The following is a 27,582-nucleotide window of genomic DNA, read 5'->3' on the forward strand; positions in this document are numbered from 1 at the left end:
TCATCTATGGAACAGAAGATCGCAAAGATGACAGCAGAGCTTGAAGAGACAAAGGCTAGAGAAAAAAAAGAGAGATGAACAATTTGGTACCCTTCAAGTTCAGCTAGAAAGGAGGGACGAATAATTTAATCTCCTTCAAGGTCAGCTGGCCAATCTTCTTGCTAGTGGTGCTTTCCCCATTCCCCGGTCTCGTGAGCCTTCCCCATGTGCCGACGATGAAAGTTCTAGGAGTAAAGATGGAGATGATGCTGGATAAAAAACTCATTGAATGGTGTGTATTGCTAAACAAAGTATTGAACTTGTCAATATTTAGTTGAGACTAGTTTTGAATGATGATTATATTGTTATTTTGTTATTGAATATTTTAGCAGTTGTTGTTGTGGTTGTTATTAGTTGTTGTTGTTGTTAGATAATGGTTATTAGTGTTAGTTAATAGTTTTTGTTAGTTAATTATTATTGTTGTTGTTGTTGTTAGTATATTTATTATTGTTGATTAATTATGGTTGAATGGCCGCAATGTAATGCTGCCATTATAGGATGGATATTGGTTATAATTGGCAGGTGGTGTAGCTCAAAAATAGGCATTTTCTGCCCAGTTTTTACCCAGATTTTTGGCCGAATTTGGTCGGAAATTATGAATTTATATTTATTTTTTAAAATAAATTAACAATTTATTACAATTTACAACTAATTATTTAATTAAATAAAATTATTATTTTTTAAAATTTCCGACCGAATTCGGTCGGAAAATGAAAATTAGAAAAATAAAAAAATTAATAGTTTCCGACCAATTTCGGTCGGAAATTTGAAAATTAAAAAAAAAATTATTTGTTTCCGACCGATTTCGGTCGAAAATTAAAGTTTGACAGTCAGTCAACGCTTTGATGTTTCCGAACGAATTCGGTCGAAAATTTCCGACCGATTTTGGTCGGTACACGTTTGCGACCATCGTTTTCTCGACCAATTAAAATCGGTCGGAATTCGGTCGGAAATAGCGGATGGAATTAAACTATTTATTAGTAGTGGAGGTCTCGTAATTCACCGGTTAGGTGGAAGCCATGTTGTTTTCCGCCTGTATGGAGCAAAGGAATTGGAAATACATCTCCAAAGTTTCTGGAGGAAAGCTAAGAAGCCTAGTGAGTTTTCAAGATATGTGATATCTGCTCGTATGCTTTCCCGTATAAAATATTATCTGTAATGCCCGTTGTTGTAGGACTTGGGTCACGGAGAACTTAATCTAGAGTTTTGCTTGATAAACTGTCACGACCCAAAATCCCACCTTAAGGATCGTGATGATACTTAGCCTCTAAGACTAGGAAATCCTAACACATAATGAGATTAACAGAGTTAAAACAATTTAAATCATTAATAGAAACTGATAAAACATTACTGTGATGACCCAAAAGGTCATCTTATGCTTTAGAATTTGAATCTGCACTCTTAAGCCTTAAAAATCTCATTTTTACCCTCTTCGATTTGCGTGCGCTGTCCGGACAGGTTTCCGGAAAGTTTTTATGTTGAAAACTAATAAAAATAAGAATTTTTGCCTTAAAAGTTGATTTTAGTTGACTTCGGTCAATATTTTTGGTAAACGGGTCCGGTCCGTGCTTTGACGGTCCCTGTAGGTCCGTATCGAATTATGGGACCTGGGCGTATGCCCGAAATCGAATTCGGAGGTCCCTAACTTCAGTTATGAATTTTTGATGAAAATTATTTGTTTTTAAGAATTGATTGATATTTTGCATTGTTAGTATCGGATCCGTATTTTGGTTCCGGAGCCCGGTACAGGTTCATTATGATATTTAAGACTTGTCAGTGAAATTTAGTGAGAAACAGAGTTGATTTTACGTGATTCGGACGTCTAGTTGAGAAAATAGAAATTTTAAAGTGTTCTTGAGAATTTTATTTGATTTGGTGCTTAAATTCGTAGTTCTAGGTGTTATTTTGGCAATCTGATCACGCGAGCAGGTCCGTATGATATTTTTAGACTTATGTGCATGTTTGGTTTGAAGCCCCGAGGGCTCGAGTGAGTTTCGGATAGGCTACGGGGTGATTTGCACTTAGCAAATCTGAGATTTTTGCTGCAGCAGCTGTTCTGGTGTGCCCTTCTTCGCGTTCGCATAGGTAGTGTCGCGAACGCAAAAAGTAAATGGGGGCGGGGGAATTTTCTTCTTCGCGAACACGAAGCGTTGGGGGTGGTACCCTTCGCGAACGCGATCTGTCTCACACGAACGCGATAGTTTAAGGGACCTGGGGGAGGGGGTCATGTTCTTCTACGCGAACGCGTCCACTGGGTCGCGAACACGAAGGCTTGGGGGGAGCTGCCTTACGCGAACGCGTAGAAAGACTCGCGAACGCAAAGGCCTTAGGCCGCTGTGCATCACGATCGTGACAGGCCTTTCGCGAACGCGATGAAGGCCTATCCAGTGATTTAAAACAGACTCCAAACACGGGTTTAAGCCATTTCTTCTACATTTTTCAAGAACCAAATGGGTAGAGGCGATTTTCAAGAGTCATTTTCTTCCCCAAAGTGTTGGTAAGTGATTCTAAACCATTTTCTTTCAATTACCCATTACATTTTATGAATTATCAACCTAAAATCTAGAGTTTTTATGGTAGAATTAGGGGTTAGGGTAGAAACTAGGGAATTTAAAAATTTGAGGATTTAGACCCCAATTTGAGGTCGGATTCCAAAACTAATTACATATTCGGGTTCGGGGGTGAATGGGTAAAAAGATTTTGGTCCGAACCTCGGGTTTTGACCAAGCGGGCCCGGGGTCAATTTTTTGACTTTTTAGAGGAAAATTTGGGAAATTTAATTTATAAAATATAATTAATTTCTTTAGCAATATTTGATATTATTGAGTCATTTTTGAATAGATACGAGTGGTTTGGAGGTAAATTCCAAAGGAAAAGCTGTGATTGAGAATTAAGTGGCCTTCGGAGCGAGGTAAGTGTCGTGTCTAACTTTGGCTTGAGGGAATAGGTATTATGTGTTCATTTGCTACGTGTTCTGTTATTAAATACGATGTATAGGTGAGGTGACGAGCATCTATGCATCGTTGTCGAGTCATAGCATGCGAGTGAAATTCTATTCTTGTCTATTTTGTAGCCTTAAATTCTACTATCCATGCTTAGCGGGCTATTTGAAATGTTGGGTGACTCATATCTGGTTTCACTGAGATTTGGTAACTTTCGAATAATTATTCAAGGTTGAGATTACATTGTACTATTGATTATGGGTAAAATACTGGTTTCGTTGTGATACTCTTATCTATCCATGTTTATTGATTCTGTGATTGGTGAGGAGGAGTGTAAAGCACGGAAGGTGATGCCGTGCATGCATTATTCATATTGTGAGGAAGAGTGTAAATCACGAAAGGTGATGCCGTGTCGTTCTATTTATTTATTTGGATGAGGTTGAGAGTAAAAGCACGAAGGGTGATGCCGTGCCGTTCTATTTATTTATTTGGTGAGGTTGAGAGTAAAAGCACGAAGGGTGATGCCGTGCAGTTTTCCTTTGCTGTTTTAATTGCTCAATTCGTTTAAGGATTTTCTGTTTAATTCTGTCTTTTCATTATTCTCATTCTTTATGTTGTATTCCCCCATTGTATGTCCCCTTCCCATTATTTCTGCGTTATTGCTTTATTTACTGTTGTTGCCACTAGCATGATTATACTGTTTAGGTTATATGTAGGTGTCTTGTCAAGGCCTCGTCACTACTTCGCCGAGGTTAGGCTCAACACTTACCTGTACATGGGGTCGGTTGTACTGATGCTACACTTTGCACTTTCTGTGCAGATTTTGATACCGGCTCAGGTTGATCGAGATTTGCTATTGGTTCGCTGTCCGGAGACTCAAGGTAGATCTGTCAGCGTTCACAGACCTTGAAGTCCCCATCTATCTTTTATGTCCTACTGTTTTCTTTCATGCAGACAGTTGTATTTCTTTCAAGCTATTACTTGTAGTAGATTCTAGAATGCTCGTGAATTGTGACTCCAGATCCAGGTGGTAGTAGTTAATACAATTTTATGATATTCCGCACTTATTATATTTCATCTTGGTTAATTATTGTTAATTACTGAATGGGAATAAGGAATTGGTTTAATGATTCTCTAACGTTGGTTTGCCTAGCAAGTAAAATGTTAGGCGCCATCACGGTCCCGTTGGTGGAAAATTTTGGGTCGTGACAGTTGGTATCAGAGCACTAGGTTGCTTAGGTCTCACGATTCACGAGCAAGCTTATTAGAGTCTGGAGGATCGGCACGGAGACGTCTGTGCTTATCTTCCAGAGGCTATGAAGTTTAGGAACAAGTTTCACTTCTATTCTTCTATGTCGTGCGATTTTGCTTTCTCAATACTAATTGAACTCTTCTACTCTTATTCTCTCGTAGATGGCGAGAACACGTACCGCTTCCTCCGATGAGCAGCAGCCAGAGCCTCTAGTGACAGCTCCTACGCGGGGCAGAGGTCGAGGCCGAGGCCGTGCCAGAGGGCGAGGCAGGGGCAGGGCTCAGCCTAGGTCCCGAGCAGCAGCCCCAGCAGTGGAGCCTCAGATAGAGCTTGACGAGAGGTTCCAGTCCAGACTGTTCCTGCTGGACCAGCTCAGATTCCGGAGGGGTTTCATTGCTACCCTAGTACTTCAGGATGCTTTGGTCCGTTTGGTGGGCCTTATGGAAAGTGTAGCCCAGACTGGCGCATTTCCCATGGAACCTGCAGTCTTTCAGGCTAGAGGAGGAGCCCAGACTCCCACCACTCCCGCTCCAAATCAGATAGCTCCCCAGTATCAGGATCCAGCAGCTCAGCCAGTCGGATTAGTTCAGCCGATTATTGTGGCACATGTCAGAGATGGGCCAGCTATGTCTTTCGAGGCTTTATGGAGATTGGTAGGTTTATCAATCTCTTTCATATTCACTTCAGTGGTGCTCCTTCAGAGGATCCCCAGGAGTATCTTGACAACTGTCATGAGGTTTTACGGAACATGGGTATAGTGGAGACCAATGTGGTCGATTTTGCTGCATTTCAGATGACTAGATCCGCCAAGAAATGGTGGAGAGATTATATGTTGACCAGACCAGCTGGGTCGCCTGCTCTTACTTGGGACCAGTTCTCTCAGCTCTTCATAGAGAAGTTTCTGCCTATCATATTGAGAGAGGAGCGTCGCCGTCAGTTTAAGTGTCTTCAGTAGGGCAGTATAACTGTTACTCAGTATGAGACCCGTTTTGTGGATTTGGCTCGTCATGCTATTCTTCTGCTTCCCACCAAGAGAGAGAGGGTAAGGAGATTTATTGATGGACTTGCTCAGCCTATCAGATTGCAGATGGCTAAGGAGACTGGGAGTGAGATTTCTTTTCAGGCGGCTTCTAATGTCGCCAGATGAGTCGAACTGGTTCTTACTCAGGGAGGTCAGGGGTCTGACAAAAGACCTAGTCATTCCGGTGAGTTCAGCGGTGCCTCACCTAGAAGCAGGAGTACGTTTGGTAGAGGCCTTCCTCCCAGGCCATTTCATTCAGCGCTCCAGGCATCCCACGGTGCCTCAGGTGGTCATGGCGCTCAAATGCATTATTCCGACCAGCTAGCCTACAGTGCACCACCAGCTCCTATTAGTGCACCTCCACTCCAGAGTTATCAAGGTAGTCATTCAGGTTGACAGGGTCAGTTTCAGGTTCAGCAGTCACAGCAGCCGAAGTTATGTTATACTTGTGGTGATCCGAGGCACATTGCTAGATTTTGCCCTCGAGCAACGGGCAGCTCACAACATCAGAGTTCATGTGCCATGGTCTCGGCACCAGTTGCTGCACCATCTGCTCAGCCAGCCAGAGGCAGGGGTTAGGCAGCCAAAGGTAGAGGCCAGACTATTAGAGGTGGAGGTCAGGCCGTTAGAGATGGAGACCAGCCAGTTAGAGGCCGTCCCAGTGATGTAGTTCAGGGTGGTGGGGCCCTGCCCCGGTGTTATGCTTTCTCAGCCAGGCCTGAGGCTGAGTCATCTCACGCTGTTATCACAGGTGCTGTTTCAGTTTTCAATAGAGATGCTTCAGTTCTATTTGATCCGGGATCTACTTAAAACTATGTGTCATCCTATTTTGCTTCCTATTTGGTTGTGCCCCGTGATTCTTTGAGTGTTCCTGTGTATGTGTCCACACCAGTGGGAGATGCTATTGTTGTAGATCGTGTTTATCGTTCGTGTGTGGTCACCATTGGGAGTCTTGAGACTCGTGTAGATCTCCTACTTCTCAACATGTTGATTTTGATGCCATACTGGGTATGGATTGGCTGTCACCTTATCATGCTATATTAGATTGTCACGCCAAGACAGTGACCTTAGCCTTGCAGGGGTTGCCTCGATTAGAGTGGAGAGGAAATCTTGGCCATTCTGCCAGCAGGGTTATTTCTTTTGTGAAGGCTCGGCATATGGTCGAGAAGGGGTTTCTAGCTTATTTGGCTTATGTCCGCGATTCTAGTGCTGAGGTACCTTCCATAGATTCAGTGCCGGTTGTTCGTGAGTTTCTAGAGGTGTTTTCTGCAGACCTGCCGGGGATGCCACCCGACTGGGATATTGATTTCTACATTGATTTGGCTTCGGGCACTCAGTCTATTTCCATTCTGCCATATCGCATGGCCCCGCCAGAGTTGAAAGAATTGAAGGAGCAGTTGCAAGATTTGCTTGATAAGGACTTCATTAGACCTAGTGTCTCGCCCTGGGGTGCACCTGTATTATTTGTAAAGAAGAAAGATGGATCGATGAGGATGTGTATAGATTATCGAAAGTTGAACAAAGTCACAATCAAGAACAAGTATCCATTGCCGAGGATTGATGATTTATTAGATCAGCTTCAGGGTGCCAAGGTGTTTTCAAAGATTGATTTGAGATCTGGCTACCATCAGTTGAGGATTAGGGCATCCGATGTTCCTAAGATAGCTTTTCGGACTCAGTATGGGCATTATGAGTTTCTAGTGATGTCATTTGGGCTGACAAATGCCCCAGCAGCATTCATGGATTTGATGAACCGGGTGTTCAAACCCTACTTGGATTCCTTTATGGTTGTGTTTATTGATGATATCCTGATCTACTCCCACAGTCGAGAGGAGCATGAGCAGTACCTTCGGATCATTTTTCAGACTCTGAAAGGTAGCCATTTATATGCTAAGTTCTCAAAATGCCAATTCTGGTTGAGTTCAGTTGCTTTCTTGGGTCACGTTGTATCAGCAGAGGGTATTCATGTGGATCCTAAGAAGATTGAGGCAGTCCAGAACTGGCCTAGACCCATCTCAGCTACAGAGATCCGTAGTTTTCTGGGTTTGGCGGGCTATTACCGTCGATTTGTGGAGGGGTTTTCACCCATAGCAGCCCCATTAACCAGATTGACCCAGAAGGGTGCCCCGTTCAGGTGGTTAGACAAGTATGAAGCGAGCTTTCATAAGCTCAAGACAACTTTGACTACGGCACCGGTATTGGTGTTACCCACAGGTTCAGGATCTTATACAGTATATTGTGATGCATCTCATATTGGTATGGGTGCGGTATTGATGCATGGTGGCAAGGTTATTGCATATGCTTCACGGCAGCTGAAGGTTCACGAGAAGAATTACCCTGTTCATGATCTAGAGCTGGTAGCCATTGTTCACGTGCTGAATATTTGGGGGCACTATCTTTATGGCGTGCCATGTGAGGTATTCACCGATCATCGGAGCTTGCAGTATTTGTTCAAGCAGAAGGAACTCAATTTGAGGCAGAGGAGGTGGCTGGAGCTATTGAAAGACTATGATATCACCATATTGTATCATCTCGGGAAGGCCAACGTGGTGGCCGACGCTTTGAATAGAAAGTCAGTCAGTATGGGTAGCCTTGCATATAATCCAGTTGGTGAGAGACCGCTTGCATTGGATGTTCAGGCCTTGGCCAACCAGTTCGTGAGGTTAGATTTTTCTGAGCCCAGCCGTGTTCTAGCTTGTACAGTCGCTCGGTCTTCTTTGTTTGAGCGCATCAGATATCGGCAGGATGACGATCTGTATTTACTTATCCTTAGAGACAGTGCAGCATGGGGGTGCCAAGCAGGTTACTATTGGAGATGACGGAGGTTTGAGGGTTCAGGGCCGTATTTGTGTGCCTAATGTGGATGGACTTCGTGAGTTGATCCTTGAGGAGTCCCACAGTTCCCAGTATTCTATTCATCCGGGCGCCACCAAGATGTATCAGGACTTGAGGCAACATTATTGGTAGAGGCGAATGAAGAAGGACATAGTTGCCTATGTAGCTTGGTGCCTAAATTGCCAGCCGGTAAAGTGTGAGCATCAGAGACCTGGTGGTTTACTTCAGAGGTTAGATATTCCTGAGTGGAAGTGGGAGCGTATCACTATGGATTTTGTTGTTGGACTCCCACGGACTCAGAGGAAGTTCGATGCAGTTTGGGTTATTGTGGACAGGCTGACTAAGTCAGCGCACTTCATTCTTGTGGTAGTTACTTATTCCTCGTAGCGGTTAGCAGAGATTTATATTCAGGAGATTATCCGTCTTCACGGTGTGCCCGTGTCTATCATTTCTGATTGAGGTGCGTAGTTTACCTCGCACTTTTGGAGGGTAGTACGCGTGAGTTGGGTACGCGGGTTCAGTTGAGCACAGCATTACATCCTCAAATGGACGGGCAATCCGAGTGTACTAATCAGATCTTGTAGGATATGCTTTGCGCTTGTGTTATAGACTTTAGAGGATCGTGGGATCAGTTATTGCCCCTTGTAGAGTTCGCCTACAACAACAGCTACCAGTTGAGCATTCAGATGGCTCCCTATGAGGCATTATATGGTAGGCGGTGTCGGTCGCCAGTTGGGTGGTTCGAGCCGGGAGAGGCTCGGTTGTTGGCCACAGACTTAGTATAGGATGTCGTGGATAAGGTCAAAATTATTCAGGATCGAGTTCGCACAGCTTAGTCCAAGCAAAAGAGTTATGCCGACCGTAGAGTTCGTGATGTTGCATTCATGGTCAAAGAGAGAGTGTTACTTCGGGTATCACCCATGAAGGGTGTAATAAGGTTCGGAAAGAAGGGCAAGTTGAGCCTTAGGTATATCGGACCTTTTGAGATTCTGGAGAGAGTGGGAGAGGTGGCTTACAGGCTTGCGTTGCCACCTAGTTTAGCAGTTGTTCATCCGGTATTCCATGTGTCCGTGCTTCAAAAGTATCACGGCGATCCGTCCCATGTGTTAGACTTCAGCTCTGTCTAGTTGGACAAGTATTTGACTTACGAGGAGGAGCCGGTGGCAATTCTAGCCCGGCAAGTTTACCAGTTGAGATCAAAGAGTTACCCTTCAGTTCGAGTGCAGTAGAGAGGTCAGCCTATTGAGGCAGCTACTTGGGAGTCCGAGTCCGATATGCGGAGTAGATATCCCCACCTTTTCACCAGCCCAGGTACTTTTCTATGTTCGTTCGAGGACAAACGATTGTTTTAGAGGTGAAGAATGTGATGACCCAAAAGGTCATCTTATGCTTTAGAACTCGAATCTGCGCTTTTAAGCCTTAAAAAACTCATTTTTACCCTCCTCAATTTGCGTGCACAGTCCGGGAACGTTTCCGAAAAGCTTTTATGTTGAAAACTAATGAAAATAAGAATTTTTACCTTAAAAGTTGATTTTAGTTGACTTCGGTCAACATTTTTGGTAAACGAACCCGGATCCGTACTTTGACGGTCTCGGTAGGTCCGTATCGAATTATGGGACCTGGGCGTATGCCCGGAATCGAATTCGGAGGTCCCTAGCTTGAGTTATGAATTTTTGATGAAAATTAAAAGTTTGAAAATTATTTGATTTTAAGAATTGATTGATATTTTGCATTGTTAGTATCGGGTTCGTATTTTGGTTTCGAATCCCGGTACAGGTTCATTATGATATTTAAGACTTGTCAGTGAAATTTTGTGAGAAACGGAGTTGATTTGACGTGATTCGGACGTCCAGATGAGAAAATAAAAATTTTAAAGTGTTCTTGAGAATTTTATTTGATTTGGTGCTAAATTCGTAGTTCTAGATGTTATTTTGGCGATTTGATCACGCGAGCAGGTCCGTATGATATTTTTAGACTTATGTGCATCTTTGGTTTGGAGCCCCGAGGGCTCAAGTGAGTTTCGGATAGGCTACGGGGTGACTTGCACTTAGAAAATCTGAGATTTTTTCTGCAGCAACTGTTCTGGTGTGCCCTTCTTCGTGTTCGCATAGGTAGTGTCGCGAACGCGAAAGGTAAATGGGGGCAGGGGAATTTTCTTCTTCGCAAACGCGAAGGACTGGTCGCGAACTCGAAGCGTTGGGAGTGGTACCCTTCGCGAACGCGATCTGTCTCACGCGAACGTGATAGTTTAAGGGACCTGGGGGAGGGGGGTCATGTTCTTCTATGCGAACGCGAAGGCTTAGGGAGGAGCTGCCTTATGCGAACAAGTAGAAAGACTCGCAAATGCGAAGGCCTTAGGCCGCTGTGCATCGCGATCGCGATAGGCCTCTCGCAAACGCGATGAAGGCATGTCCAGTGATTTAAAACAGACTCCAAACACGGGTTTAAGCCATTTCTTCAACATTTTTTAAGAACCAAACGGGTAGAGGCGATTTTCAAGAGTCATTTTCTTCCCCAAAGTGTTGGTAAGTGATTCTAAACTATTTTCTTTCAATTACCCATTGCATTTTATGAATTATCAGCCTAAAATCTAGAGTTTTCATGGTAGAATTAGGGGTTAGTGTAGAAACTAAGGATTTCGGAAATTTGAGGATTTAGACCCCAATTTGAGGTCGGATTACAAAACTAATTACATATTCGGGCACGAGGGTGAATGCGTAAAAGGATTTTGGTCTGAACCTCGGGTTTTGACCAAGCGGGCCCGGGGTCGATTTTTCGACTTTTTGGAGAAAAATTTGGGAAATTTAATTTATGAAATATAATTGATTCCTTTAGCAATATTTGATATTATTGAGTCATTTTTGAATAGATACGAATGATTTTAAGGTGAATTCCAAAGAAAAAGCTGTGATTGAGAATTAAGTGGCCTTCGGAGAGAGGTAAGTGTCGTGTCTAACTTTGGCTTGAGGGAATAGGTATTATGTGTTCATTTGCTACGTGTTTGGTTGTTAAATAAGATGTATAGGTGAGGTGACAAGCATCTATGCATCGTTGTCGAGTCATAGCATGCGAGTGAAATTCTATTCTTGTCTATTTTGTAGCCTTAAATTATACTATCTATGCTTAGCGGGTTATTTGAAATGTTGGGTGACTCATATCTAGTTTCACTGAGATTTGGTAACTTTCGAATAATTATTCAAGGTTGATATTACATTGTGCTATTGATTATGGTCAAAATACTGGTTTCTTTATGATACTCTTATCTATCCGTTGTTATTGATTCTGTGATTGGTGAGGAGGAGCGTAAAGCACGAAGGGTGATGTCGTGCATGCATTATTCATATTGTGAGGAAGAGTGTAAAGCACGAAGGGTGATGTCGTGTATATTATGAGAGGTTTAATGCACGAAGGGTGATACCGTGTCATTCTATTTATTTATTTAGGTAAGGTTGAGAGTAAAAGCACAAAGGGTGATGCCGTGCCGTTCTATTTATTTATTTGGTGAGGTTGAGAGTAAAAGAACGAAGGGTGATGCCGTACAGTTTTCCTTTGTTGTTTTAATTGCTCAATTCATTTAAGGATTTTCTTTTTAATTCTGTCTTTTCATTATTCTCATTCTTTATGTTGTATTCCCCCACTGTATGTCCCATTCCCATTATTTATGCGTTATTTCTTTATTTACTGTTGTTGCCACTAGCATGATTATACTGTTCAGGTTATATGTGGGTGTCTTGTCCTAGCCTCGTCACTACTTCGATGAGGTTAGGCTCGACACTTACCACTACATGGGGTCGGTTGTACTGATGCTACACTCTGCACTTTCTTTGCAGATTTTGATACCGGCTCAGGTTGATCGAGATTTGCTATCTATCTGTTTGATTGGGATCTGATGTCCTGCTGAATTACTGCCACTTCTTCACTTCTCCACTGTTTTCTTTTTCTTGCTGGTTTACATACTGGTATTCAGGACACTATGGCTCGAGAGGTTGAGATGGGTACTTCTTATGAGCTAGTTGTGGAGATAGCCCGCAGGATTGAGGGTGTACGTCAGCGGAGCCGAGAGAAGATTATTAGAGATAAACGGTTTAGGCACTCTAGAGAGTTCAGAGGTGCTCCGTCTGGGGGCAGAGGTCAGTTCGTGAGATGGCACTCCAACAGGGCCCCATATCCAGCACCACCACCTCCTCGAGGAGCTCCAGTGCGACCTTATCTCAGTGCTATACCAGAGAGTTCTTACCGCCCACCAGCTATTCAGGGCCTCCCAGTGGGTATTCAGTTCTTCAGGGCCAGACACTTAGTCAGCAGCCCATCGCACCGAAGAGTTGTTACGAGTGCGGGGATCCCAGTCACATGCAGAGGTTTTGCCCCAGGCTTTGGGGTAGACCAGTACAGCAGGGTCAGCAGCCTATGATTACCGGACCAGTTGCTCCACCAGTAATCCGTCCACCAAGAGGTGGAGGACAGGTGGGTAGGGGTCGCCCTAGAGGTGGAGGTCATCCAGGCGGAGGCCAGCCAATTGGCGCTCCAGCTCGGTTCTATGCTTTTCCGGCTAGACCAGCTGCAGAGGCCTCAGATGCTGTGATTATAAGTATTATTTCTGTTTGCGGCAAGGATGCCTCAGTATTATTTGATCCAGGATCCACGTATTCATACGTGTCATCTCTATTTGCTCCATTCCTGGGTGTTTCTCATGAGTCCACTCGTGTAGGCGATTCTATTATTATGAACCGGATCTACCGGTCTTGTATTATTACATTATGTGGTTATGAAACTAGAGTAGATCTCTTATTACTCGAGATGACCGATTTTGAAATTATTCTGGGTATGGACTGGTTATCTCCATATCATGCTATTCTAGATTGACATGCCAAAACTTTTACCTTGGCTATTCCATCTTTGCCTAGGATGGAGTGGAAGGGTTCGTCGGTCAGTTCATTTAATCGGGTTATTTCTTTTATAAAGTCTCTACACATGGTTGAGAAGGGTTGTTTATCTTATCTAGCTTATGTTCGGGATACCACCGCAGAGACTCCGGCTATTGATTCAGTGCCTGTAGTTCAGAAGTTCTCCGATGTATTTCCTTCATATCTTCCAGGTATGCCACCTGATCATGATATTGATTTCTGTATTGACTTGGCTCCAGATACTCAGCCTATATCTATTCCACTATATCGCATGGCTCCGAAATAATTGAAAGAGTTGAAAGAACAGCTTGAGGAGTTACTAGCCAAAGGGTTCGTCAGACCGAGTGTATCGCCTTGGGGTGCACCAGTATTTCGTACCAGCTTTGTAAACTCTAATTTTTAAATGCTCATGGTTTGTACTACCAGTCTTTGGGGATTCTTTGTGTAAAAGTTCAGTTATATTATCATTATTTCTCTCAGTAGATCTCATCTGAAATTGGATTATTGTTAAATTGGCTTACCTAGCGGGTTGGTTTAGGTGCCATCATGACTAGTAAGATTTTGGGTCGTGACAGTAAGTATTAAGACTAACCTCGGTGGAGTAGTGACGAGGTTCAAGTCGAGACACTCACTAGACAAATAACCTGTGCAGGATATCCATATGGAACTAACAACAGAAAGCATAATCAATAAATGGAAACTAGAGTAAGCACGGGATAACGTGACAAATTAACCAAAACAAATAAAACACGAAGTGAAATCAATTAAGGCAAACAATGACATGTTCTAATCATCAAGCCATTCCTACACAAGATTTACAACAAGAATCACCTCGATGTACCACACATCATAATCCAAAATCACAAGTCACCCTTATGACGCCGCGTGAGCTTCACATTTTAAAACAATTTTCCTGAAATAGCTTCACGCACATAAGCCCCCTTATATTGCCGCGTGTGCATCACAATGAAGTATTTCCCCTTACTAGCAACACGCGCATAAGCCCCCTTATCTCGCCGCATGCATATCAAAAAACACACCACCGTTATGTCGCCGCATGCGCATCTCATTCACAATACAACAATCAACCCGTACCACACATGCACATGTACCACAACATCACTAACAGCAATACCAATGCCATAACAACATATAGCCCACGGCTCAACAATAACGTGTACAAGAATCACAACAATAACACTAGGGTACGGGGAATGAATCAACAATGAAATGTGCTTCATAAGATAACAACTACAATTCAAGGAATATTAATAGCCTACGGGTCTAATCCGGTCAATTACTACACGTATGTCGGTGTACACACTCGTCACCTTATGTACCCGTCATTCCACATAATACAAATAATGCAATTAGACAAAATCCCAAGGGAAAGTTTCCCCCACACAAAGTTAGGCAAGATACTTATCTCAATTAAGCCAATTTAACACTCAAAAATAGCTTTTCCTTCAAAATTCACATCCGCTCAGCTCAAATCTAGCCAAAACTGACTTAATAAGATCAAACAATGCAAGAGAAACCATTTGCGATTAATAAATTTAAGATCTTTACAAAATTTCTCCAAAAGTTAGCAAAAGTCAACCCCCATGTCCGCCCGGTCAAAACTCGAGTCAAAGGATAGATCTCGGCTACCTATAACCCCACGAGTCCATATATGTGTTTGGTTTTCAAATCCGAGTCCAATTCGACTCTGAAATCTCAATTTTTTTATTTTTCAAAACATAGTCAAAAATCCAAATAAATTCTCTTCAAATCTCATGATTTAGATATAAAATCTCATAAATAATCATGTTATATAATAAAAATGAGTAAAACTCACTTACCCAATAGCTTTGTATGAAAATCTCCTAAAATCACCTCCTACCGAGTTTAGGACTCAAAAATGTGATAAATGAGACTAAGTCCGGAAATCCCAACCTTTTGTTCAGCTGCGGATATCGCAAATGCGACCTGAGATTTGAAAATGTGAACCCTCGCAAATATGACACAAGTATTGCAAAAGTGAATCATCTCAGCCTACATAGATGTCGCAATTGGAACATGGGCTTCGCAATTGAGATTGCAGCCTGCCCGCAAAAGCGACCAAGTGGTCGCAAATGCGACCTGCCCATGCCCAGTGTCATCATCGCAATTGCAATTAAGGCATCACATTTGCGACAGCTGAATCCTCCCTACACACATCGCAATTGCGATGCTGGTGCTCGAAATTGCGATAACTGCAACACCAACACACCACCAACCTAAAACAAGTCCAAACCAATCTGAAACACGTTCGAAACTCACCCAAGCCCCCGGGGCTCCATATCAAACATCCACACAAATCTAAAAATATTATACGAACTTGCTCGTACGGTGCTCAAAAAAACTGAAATAACATCTGAAATCACAAAATAGACAACAAAACACATGAAAATTACAACGAAACTCAAGAATCGCTAAATTCACAACCAAACGTCTGATTCCTACCAAACCAACTCGGAGTGACACCAAACTTTGCAGATAAGTTCAAATTGAAAAAACGGACAGATTTCAAGTCCCAAAACTAAAATTCGAATCGGATAGACCTAAAGTCAAACTTAGGAAATTTCTAAACCTCCAAATTACCAACTTTCGGTAAAAAGATCCAAATCAACTTAGGAACCTCCGAACCCAATTCCGTCCATACGCCTAAGTCCAAAATCACCTTACGAACCTATTAGAATCATCAAAACACTGTTTCGGGGTTTTGATTTTCACAAAAATCAAACTTCGGTTAATATTTCCAACTTAAGCTTCCAAACTAAGAATCAATGGTTCCAAAAAATCCAAAACCTCCCCGAAATGCAACTGACCATCCCCACAAGTCATAAAACGTCAAATACACATACGTGAAGCTTCAAAAGGGATAATGGGTCTCAACTACACAAAACAACCGGTCGGGCCATTATATTTTTTCCCTCTTAAAAAACATTCGTCCTCGGACGAGTATAGATACAAACTTTAAGTGCCAAAAAGATGAGGATAGCGTATCCACATATCATGCTCGGCCTCCCAAGTCTCCTCCTCGACCGGTTGATCTCTCCATTGAACCTTCAGCGATGCAATGTACTTCGACCTCAACTTCTGAACCTGCCTGTCCAAAATAGTCACCGGCTCCTCAACATAGGTCAAATCCTTGTCCAATTGCACTGAGCTGAAATCTAGCACATGTTATGCATCACCATAATACTTTCGGAGCATAGAAACATGGAACACCGAGTGAACTCCTGATAAGCTATGCGGCAATGCAAGTCTTTAAGCCACCTCACCCACTCTCTCAAGAATCTCAAAAGGACCAATGAACCGAGGGCTCAACTTGTCCTTCTTCCCGAACCTCATCACACCCTTCATGGGTGAAACTATGAGTAGAACCCTCTCTCCCACCATGATTTCCACATCACGAGCCCTCCAATCAGTGTAACTCTTCTACCTAGACTGCGTTGTACTAAGCCGATCCTGAATCAACTTCACCTTCTCCAAGTAATCTCGAACCAACTCGGTGCCCAATAACTAAGCCTCCCCAAGCTCAAACCAACCAACTGGAGAACGACAACGCCTCTCATATAAGGCCTCGTATGGAGCTATTTGGATGCTCGACTGATAGTTGTTATTATAGGCGAACTCTGCTAGTGGTAGAAATTGATTCCATGAACCCCCAACATTAATAACACATGCACATAGCATGTCCTACAATATCTAAATAGTGCGCTCGGACTGCCCGTTTATCTTTCAATGAAATATCGTACTCAGCCCGGTCTGTGTACCCAACTCACATTGTGCGGCTCTCCAAATATGCGATGTGAACTGTGTGCCTCGATCCGAGATAATAGACACTGACACACCATGAAGGCAAAAAATCTCACGAAGATAAATCTGAGCCAGTTGCTCTGAAGAGTAGGTAGTCATGACTGGAATGAAGTGTGTAGTCTTTGTCAGTCTGTCCACAATGACCCACACTATATCAAATCTCCTCAAGGTCCACGGAAGTCCAACTACAAAATCCATAGTAATACGCTCCCACTTCCACTCTGGAATATCAAGCCTCTGAAGCAAACCACCCGGTCTCTGATGCTCATACTTAACTTGCTGATAGTTCAAACACCAAGCCACATACTCACAATATCCTTCTTCATTATTCTCCACCATTAGTGTTGCTTCAAATCATGGTACATCTTCACGGCGCCCGAATGAATGGAATACCATGAAATATGGGCCTCCTTAAGACTCAGCTCCCACAGTCTATCAACATTGAGCACACAAATCTGACCATGCAGCATCAATACCCCATCATCCCCAATAGTCACCTCCTTGGCATCACCGTACTGCATCGTGTCCTTAGGGACAAGTAAGTGGGGATCATCATACTGTCGCGCCTTGATGCGCTCAAACAAAGATGACCGTGAGACCATGCAAGCAGGAACTCAACTAGGCTCCAAAACATCCAACCTCATGAACCTGCCAAAGCCTGAACATCCAAAGCTAACGGTCTCCCCGGATGGAATAAAAGCAAGACTCCCCATGATCTCAGCCTTCCTACTCAAAGCATCGGGCACCACATTGGCCTTCCCGGGATGAAAAAGAATAGTGAATATCATAGTCCTTTTGTAGCTCTAAACACCTCTATTGCCTCAAGTTCAGATCCTTTTGCTTGAATAAGCAATGTAGACTTTTATGATTCGTGAACATATCACAAGACATGTCATAGATATAGTGCCTCCAAATCTTCAGCACGTGAACAATGGTTGCCAAGTGTAAATCGTGCATTGGGTAGTTCTTCTCAAAGGGCTTCAACTGACGTGAAGCATAAGCAATTATTATACCCTCCTACATCAACACGGACTCAATACCAATCTGTGAAGCCTCACAATAGACTATATAAGAACTTGATGCCGAAGGCAAAACCAGAACTGGAGTTGTAGTCAAGGCAGTCTTGAGCTTCTAAAAGCTCTCTTCACACTCGTCAGACCACCTGAATGGGGCATCCTTCTGAGTCAGTCTAGTCAAATGGGTTGCAATGGATGAAAATCCCTCTATGAAATGGCGATAATACCCAACCAACCCAAGGAAACTACGGATCTCAATAGCGATAGAAGGCCTGGGCCAACTTTGAACTGCCTTAATCTTATTCGGATCTACCTTAATCCACTCACTGGACACCACGTGGCCTAAGAATGTCACTGAATCAAGCCAAAATTCACACTTGGAGAATTTAGCATATAGCTTCTTCTTCCTCAATATCTAGAGCACTATCCTCAAGTGCTACTCATGATCCTTCTGGCTGCAAGAATACACCAATATATGTCAATGAACATGATGATAAAGGAATTAAGATATAGCTAGAACATATTGTTCATCAAGTGCATTAAGGCTGTTGGGGCATTTGTTAGCCCAAATGACATCATCGAAAACTCATAGTGACCATAGCAAGTCCGGAAAACTGTCTTGGGAATATCTAAAGCACAGATCTTCAGCTGATGGTACCCCGATCTCAGGTCAATATTTGAGAATACCCTAGCACCCTGAAGTTAATCAAACAAATCATCAATATGCAGTGGCGGGTACTTGTTCTTGACTGTAACCTTGTCCAACTACCTGTATCAATGCATATCCTCATAGAGTCGTCTTTATTTCTTCACAAATAGAACTAGAGCACCCCCAAAGTAAAACACTCGGCCTGATGAAATCCTTATCAAGCAACTCTCGAAGTTATTTGTTTAATTCCTTCAACTCCACTGGTGTTATGCAATATGGTGGAATAGAAATGGGCTGAGTGCCCGACACCAAGTCAATACCAAAATCAATATCCTTATTGGGTGGCATGCTCGGTAGGTCTGCTGCAAACACATATGGAAACTCTCTCACTATCGGGGTTGACTCAATGGTAGGAGTATCAGCACTTACATCCCTCACAAAGGCTAAGTATGCCAAGCACCCCTTCTCAACCATCCATCGTGCCTTCATAAAGGACACCACCATACTAGGAACATGACCCAATGTACCTCTCTACTCCAACCTCGGCAATCTCGACATAGCCAACATCACGGTCTTAGCATGACAATCCAGAATAGCGTGATATGGAGAAAACTAATCCATGACCAAAATCACGTCAAAGTACACTATATTGAGTAACAGAAGGTCAACCTCCGATAGTGACCAAACACGATCGATAGACACTGTCTACCATAATAGAATCCCTAACAAGCATAGATACATAAACAGGGGTACTCAAAGAATTATGAGACATATCCAAATATGAAGCAAAGTAATATGAAACATACGCGTAAGTGGAACCGGATCAAATAAACCTAATGTATCTCTATGACAAACGAGAACAATACTTGTGATGACAGCATCTGATGCAACAGCCTCAGACCTGTCAGGGAAAGCATAGCAACGGGCCTGGCCTCCCCTCTAGGATGTCTTCTACCTGTCTGTCCTCCACTCCTAGCTGGTTGTGCAGGTGGAGTAGCAAGTGGAGCATCAACTAGAGCCTGAGTACCCTGCGGAGGCCCACCCCTCTAAAGCCTGGGGTAATCTCTCACTATGTGCCTAGTATCACCACACTCAAAATAACCCCTCTGAGGGTATGGCTGCTAGTACTGAGTCTGGCCCGAACAGCTAGAATAATCATTGTAGGCACCCCATACAGGAGGTGCACTGGAAGATGGCTGTTAAAATTGAGTACTCTGAGGTCCCTGAATAGCTGGAGCACTGCAAGTAACCTGAAGTGCAGACTGAACTGGTCGACTGACATAACCTTTGCTATGATGAGCTGAAACTGTAGAGCAGGAACCACTAAACCCTCCAAAATCTCGAGGCTTCTTGGCCTCCCTATCCCCTCTCTCCTGGTCGCGGACACGCTCCAAGCTTCTAGTGATCTCCACAACCTGCTGGAATGGAGTATCAGTCTCCAATTCCCGTGCCATCCCAAATCTAAGACCATAACTAAGTCCCTCAATAAATCTGCGGACTTTCTCTCTAACAGTAGAAACCAAAGCTGGTGCATGACGACATAACTCACTAAACCTCGTGGCATACTTGGACACTATCATAGTCCCCTAGCGCAACTGCTCGAACTCGATGAACAACGCATCCCTAAGAGTCTATGGAAAGCGCTACCTCAAAAATAGATCAGTGAACTAAGCCCAAGTAGGTTGCGCTGTGCCAGCTGGCCTACTCTCCTCATAAGCCTGCCACAATCTATATGCCGATCCCCTTAGCTGGAAAGTGGTAAGGTCAACCCCGCTCACCTCCACAATGCCCATAGTGCACAGACTATGGTGACCTTGGTCTAGAAAACCATGTGCATCCTCAGAAGATACGCCTTTAAAAGTAGGAGGAAAATACTTCTTGAACCTCTCTAGCCTCTTCTGCTCATCCTCTGATGCCACTGGCCTGACCTCATGCTGAACTGCGATCATGGGTTGTACCGGTATGATACACGGAGCCTGATCAACACGAGTCTGCTGCTTTGGAGTACGAGCGGCAGGAGCCTGAGCTTTTCCCCCTGCCTGAGAAGTAGTTGGTTCAACCAGAATTAATCCCACATGAGCCAAAGTACCAATCATGCTCAGGAAATACGCCAAAGTCTCCTGAAGTCCAGTGGTAGCAACTTGTGCCTCGGGTGCCTGCTCCTAATCGGAGCTACTCGTGGCTCCTTAGTCGCGGCCCTAGCACGGTCGCTCACTGCAGCACATGCTCCGCCTCGGCCTCAGCCTCTACCCTGTCCTCTAGCAACACCGGCACCGGGGGAAGCATCGTCAGTAACTGATGATGCTCGTGCTCTCACTATCTGTGAGAGAATAGAAAGACAAAGACTCAGATACTGAAATCAACAAATCAGTATGATAAGGAATGAAAGATGTGAAATTTCCTAATAGTTCTATAGCCTCTCAAAGGTAAGTACAAACATCTCTGTACCGATCTGCAAGACTCTACTACACTTGAATATGACGCGCAGAACCTATGAACCTAGAGCTTTGATACCAACTTGTCACGACCCCAAAATCCCACATTAAGGATCGTGATGCCACCTAGTTTCTAAGACTAGGTAAGTCTAACACATGATGAGATTAACAGAGTTAAAATAACTTAAATCATTAAATAGAAACTGATAAAACATAACATTGACGAAAATTTATCAACAGTCATACATCCCAAAATAGGTAGCACGGAGTCATAAGCTATACGAGGAGTACTCAAGAAATCTCAAAATACATCACTATTTTGGAATACAAATAATAGCAATAAGGGAAAACAACATAAGGTGACTCTAAAGCCTAAGAGGGAGAACAACAGGTATACCTTGAAGTATTCAATATATCTGACAATACACAATAGTGATCGGCTCGATCCGAGGAACCTGGATATGCACAAAAATATGCAGAACCGTAGTATGAGTACACCACAAATGGTATCCATTAAGTATCAAGACTAACCTCGGTGGAGTAGTGACAAGGTTCAAGTTGAGATACTCACTAGACATATAACATGTGCAAGATATCAATATGGAACTAACAACGGAAATCATAATCAATAAATGGCAACAAGAGTAAGCACGGGATAACATGACAAATTAACCAAAACAAGTAAAACACGAAGTGAAATTAATTAAGGCAAACTACGACATGTTCTAGTCATTAAGCAGTTCCAACACAAGATTTAAAACAAGAATCACCTCGATGTACGACACATCATAATCACAAATCACAAGTCACCCTTATACCACCACGTGAGCTGCACATTTTAAAATATTTTTCCTGAAATAGCTTCACGCGCAAAAGCCCCTTATCTCGCCGTGTGTGCATCACAATGAAGTATTTTTCCCTTACTAGCAACACGCGCATATGCCCCCTTATCTCGCTGCATGCGTATCAATAAACGCAGCACCCTTATGTCGCCGCATGTGCATCTCATTAACAATACAACAATAAACCCGCACCACACGTGCCCATGTACCACAACAACATATAGCCCACGGCTCAACAACAACATGTACAAGAATCATAGCAATAATATAAGGGTACGGGGAATGAATCAGCAATGAAATGTGCTTCATAAAATAATAACTTCAATTCAAGTCATATTAATAGCTTACGGGTCTAATCCTGTCAATTACCATACATATGTCTGTGTACACACTCGTCGCCTTATGTACACGTCGTTACACATAATACAAATAATGCAATTAGACCAAATCCTAAGGGGAAGTTTTCCCCACACAAAGTTAGGCAAGACACTTATCTCAATTAGGCTAAATCAACATTCAAAAATAGCTTTTTCCTTTAAATTTCACCTCCGCTCGACTCAAATATAGAAAAAAACGACTTAATAAGATCAAACAAAGCAAGAGAAACCAATTTCGATTAATAAAGTTAAGATCTTTACATAATTTCCCCAAAAGTCAACAAAAGCCAACCCCGGGACCACCCGATCAAAACCATAGTCAAAAGGTAGATCTCGATTATCCATAACCCCACGAATCCATATATTTGTTTGTTTTTCAAATATGAGTCCAAGTTGACTCTCAAATCTCCAATTTTTATTTTTCAACATATAGTCAAAATTCTCAAAAACTCTCTTCAAATCTCATGATTTAGATGTTAAATCTCATAAATAATTATGTTATATAATCACAAAGAGTTAAAATTGCTTACCCAATAGATTTGTATGAAAATCTCCTCCAAAAATTGCATCCCACCGAGTTTAGGGCTCGCAAATATGATAAATGATTTTTTATTCATATGTGGATGCTGCAAATACGACCTGGGGTTTGCAAATGCGACTTGGGGTTCGTAAATGCGGTACAGGGATCACAAAAGCGAACCCTGTCAGCCCAAACAGATGTCGCAATTGCGACATGGGCTTCACAATTGCGATTGCAGCATGTCGCAAAAATGACCAAGTGGTCGCAAATGCGACCTGCCCATGCCCAATATCTTCTTGGCAATTGCGATCAAGGCATCGCATTTTCTACCCCTGAAGCCTCCCTGCCCACTTCACAATTTCGATGTTGGTGCTCGCAATTGCGATAACTACAGCACAATTACACCAGTAACCCGAAACAAGTCCAAATCAATCTGAAACACATCCGAAACTCACCCGAGCCCCTAGGGTGATGACGTCCAGATCCACTCCTCAAAGAGTAAGAGGATATAGTCGCATGCAATATAATTTACCCAACTATGAGTTGGGTTCGAATCTTATAGATAATAATATGTAGATGATTAGGCAAGTAAGACAATTATCGCTTATTATGCTAAGCCAAACACTAATAAAGGGTTTTGAAAAAATATTATAACTAATGAAAAAATGTAAATTAACCTAAAAAGCAAGTAAAATGATCAATGGTTACAAGTATGGATACACAGAAAATTACACTCAAGTAACGATCTAATATATTTTACGATTTTACAAATATGTGCAAGTTTATGTTAATAGCCTCGGATAATAATTATATATTAGCTTCTTCTGAAATCTAACAAGACTTCCTAATTGAATTATCCCTAAAACAATTAAGAGATTAAGTGCTCCCGAATGTGGATACAAGTAGTTCAATCTTATCCTTAGGTAGAATCTATAAACTGAGGGTTAACACTTCAAGTTCTTGTTAATTGATCTTTTCCAACCCCAACCTTTTCCAAGATTAATTCGAAGTTAATGGGCGAGTCCTAGGGTTATCTAATCCCTTTGAAAACATTAAAGAACAAGAATATTTAAAGAAACAATTAACTCTTCAATATTAATAGAAATCATTCAATACATAAGCACAACAAGATATTTAATCCAAACTTTAATAATGAATATTCTCATAAACAAGATTCAAGTATTGGAATAAATACTACACGCTTAGATATACAATACAAATCAAGAAATTGAAGAAATGAGTAAAAATGGGTAAGAATCTCATCCAAAGTCTTCAAATCTTCAACTCCCAAGTGTGTGTACAAGAACCCTAGCTCCAAGCTTGTATTTTATACAAAGATATGCCAAAGATTGCAAAAAGAATCTCTTCCGAAATGATCTAAGTCGTGTATTTATGGGTTTGGGATAGAGTAAATGTGAAATACCACGTCTGTCTAGTGTTGAAGCCCGTTGGCCGCACCTACAGAACAATCCTCGTAGGTGTGGTTCCGTAGATGCATAAATCCTCTCACAGATGCGAAGCCATGTGGGAAATTAATATTCCGCAGAAGCAGACTCTGAAGTGCAGAAGTGCTCAGACAGGTGCACACAAATAAGCGCATAAGCGCCTTCGCAGATGCGGGAAAACACGCATATGCAATCTAAGTGTAGCAGCTCCCATTCCGCAGATGCGGACGGATACTCGCAGATGCGAGTCCGCAGAAGCGGTAACTGTTCCGCAGTGTTCTGCAGGTGCGAAACCACTAGAGCCAGTATTTGCACTTCTTCAACTATTTTTGCTCAACTCCACTTCATTTGATCTCAACTATCTTCATGACTACTTTTACCTAAAAATCTAGCAATACACACCATAAAGAACCTCATATTATAATTAAATGATACAAAAACTAAAGCAAAAGGGACTAAAATAAGTGGTAAAATCACCACTTATCAAAACTCAGCATTTTCAACTTTGAAACTCAATTTCTAATTTTTTACAGAATGTGCCGAAACGCCCTCGAGTCACCCGGAACCCCATCAAAGCATGCATACAAGTCCAAAAGTATCATACGAACCTATCATAATCGTGAAAATACTGATCCGAGGTCGTTTACCAAAAACGTTGACCGTGGTCAACTTTAGCCTTATTTTAAGTCAAAATTCACATTTTTATCACAATTTCGCATATAAACTTTTCGAAAAATGACACGGACCATGCATGCAAGTTATAAATCATCAAATAAAACTACGAGAGGTCTCGGAACATAGAAAAATAGCTAGTACTCAAAAGAACCTATCAGGTCGTCACATTCTCAACCTCTAAGAGACATGTTCGTCCTCGAACAGATATAGAAATGTATCTGTACTGGTAAAAGGTATGGGTATCGACTCTGCATATCAGACTCGGACTCCAATGTAGCCTCCTTTATCGACTGGCCTCTCCAATGCACTTTCACAAAACAAAAACTCTAAGATCTGAACTGTCAAACCTACCGGTCTACAATAGCAACCAGCTCTTCCTCATAGGTCAAATTCTCATGAAGCTGCTGAAGTCTAAAACATGTGACGTATCTTCATGGTACTTCCGAATCATGGAAATGTGAAACACAAGATTTACCCCTACTAGGCTAGGAAGCAATGCAAGCCTATAAGCAACATCCCCAACTCTCCACAAGATCTCAAATGGGCCAATAAACCTTGGGCTAAACTTTCCCTTCTTCCCAATCTCTGAGTCAACCCACCCTATTGCCTCAAATTAAGGTCCTTCTATTTTAACAGGTGCTGGAGACTCTGATGGTCCGTATAGACCTCACATGGAATGTCGTAGAGATAGAACCTCCAAATCTTGAGCGTGTGGATAATGGCTGCCAACTCCAAATCATGCATAGGGTAATTCTTCTCATGAACCTTCAACTGATGAGATACGTAGGCAATCACCCTATCGTCCTGCATCAATACTGCTCCAAGTCCAATCTGCGATGCATCACAATACATAATGTAAGATCTTGATCCTGTAGGCAACACCAATATCGGGTTAGTAGTCAATGTAGTCTTGAGCTTCTGAAAGCTCTCCTCACACTCGTCGGACCATCTGAAAAGAGAACCCTTCTAGGTCAACTTCGTCAATGGGGCTGAGATAGATGAAAACCCCTCCATGAACCGGCAATAATAACCCGCCAAACCCAAGAAGCTCCGCATCACTGTAGCTGAAGTAGGTCTAGGCTAGCTCTAAATTGCCTCAATCTTCTTAGGATCCACTGTGATACCCTCGAAAACACAACATGACCCAAAAAGGAAACCAAGTCTAACCATAACTCACACTTCGAAAACTTGGTATATTACTGATGATCCTTCGATGTATGAAGTAAAATCCGTAGGTGCTGCTCATGCTCTTCTCGACTGCGAGAGTAAACCGGAATATCGGCAAAGACAATCACAAAAAAATCCTATTAAGGCTTGAAAACTTGGTTCATCAAGTCCATAAAGGCTACTCGAGCATTAATCAAGCCAAACGACATCATCAAGAGCTTGTAATGTCCATATCGAGTTCGAAAAGCTGTCTTAGGGACATCTGATTCTCTAATCTTCACATGATGGTAGTTGGATCTCAAATCAATGTTGGAAAACACCTTGGCACCCTGAAGCTAGTCAAATAAATCATCAATCCTTGGCAATGTATATGTGTTATTGATAGTGACCTTGTTCAACTGCCGATAATCTATACACATCCTCATCGATCCGTCATTTTCCTTAACAAACAGAACTAGCGCACCCCAAGGTGAAACGCTCGGTCTAATGAATCCCTTGTCAAGCAACTCCTGCAACTAATCCTTAAATTGTTTCAACTGAGCTGGAGCCATATGGTACATTGGAATAAAAATAGGCTGAGTATCGGGAACCAAATCAATGCAAAAGTCGAAATCCCTATCGGGTGGCACACCCGACAAATCTGTAGGAAATACCTCGAGAAACTCACTCACAACCATTATCGAATTCATAGAAGGAACCTCCGCACTAGAATCACAGATATAATCCAAATACGCCAAACATACCTTCTCGACCCTACATTGAGCCTTCAAATATGAGACTACCCTACTAGTGGAGGGACCAAGAGTCCCTCTCCACTATAATCTAGGCAACCCCCGGCATGTCTAAAGTCACGATCTTGGCATGACAAACAAAAATAACGTGATACGGGGACAACCAATCCATACCAAGAATAACCTCAAAATCACCATATCCAACAACAGAATATCAACTATGATATCATAACCATTAAGAGTGAGTATACAAGACTTATACACCCGATCAACTACTATAGAATCTTCCACCGGTGTAGACATAGAAACATGAACATCAAGAGAATCACGAGGAATACTCCAATGTGAAGCAAAATATGAAGACACATAAGAATATGTAGAAACTAGATCAAACAACACTGAAGCATCTCTATGACAGACTGAGATAGTACCTTTAATAACTGCATCGGATGACTCTGCCTCAAGTCTAGCTGCAAATGCATAACAACAAAAATAAGCCCCACCAACATGTCCTCCACCTCTGGGATGACCTATCACTGACTGACCTCTACCTCTAATTGTATAACCTCCACCTCGGGTTGCCTGACCCCCGCCTCTTGCTGGCTGAGGGGGTGGTGGAGCAATCGGTGCTGAAACCATAGCATGAGTACCCTGTTGTGGCATGATGCCCCTCAATCTAGGACAGTATCTCCTGATATGACCTGCATCTTTGCACTAAAAGAAACCCCCCGGCTCGCGTAACTATTGAGTCTGAAACTGTCCCTGATGACCCGAATGACCACTGTAGTAACTCTGTAGCTGTGGTGCACTAATGGGAGCTGAAGGTGCACTAAATACTGGCTGCTCGGAACGAGACACATATGCACCGTGACCACCTGAAGAACCACGA

General features: G+C 42.5%; 1 protein-coding gene across 1 annotated transcript; it reads right to left on the minus strand.

Moving 5' to 3' along the window:
- Positions 1–20,740: 20,740 nt before the first annotated feature.
- Positions 20,741–27,356, minus strand: LOC138903150 (uncharacterized). The gene is made up of 2 exons (XM_070191071.1): positions 26,868–27,356; positions 20,741–20,821 (listed from the first exon to the last, which is right to left on the minus strand). The coding sequence occupies exons 1-2, from the start codon at positions 27,354–27,356 to the stop codon at positions 20,741–20,743; spliced, it is 570 nt and encodes a 189-aa protein (XP_070047172.1).
- Positions 27,357–27,582: the final 226 nt, after the last annotated feature.

The sequence above is a fragment of the Nicotiana tomentosiformis genome, chromosome 12 (assembly GCF_000390325.3).
Source record: "Nicotiana tomentosiformis chromosome 12, ASM39032v3, whole genome shotgun sequence".
In the NCBI taxonomy this organism is placed as follows: Eukaryota; Viridiplantae; Streptophyta; class Magnoliopsida; order Solanales; family Solanaceae; genus Nicotiana; species Nicotiana tomentosiformis.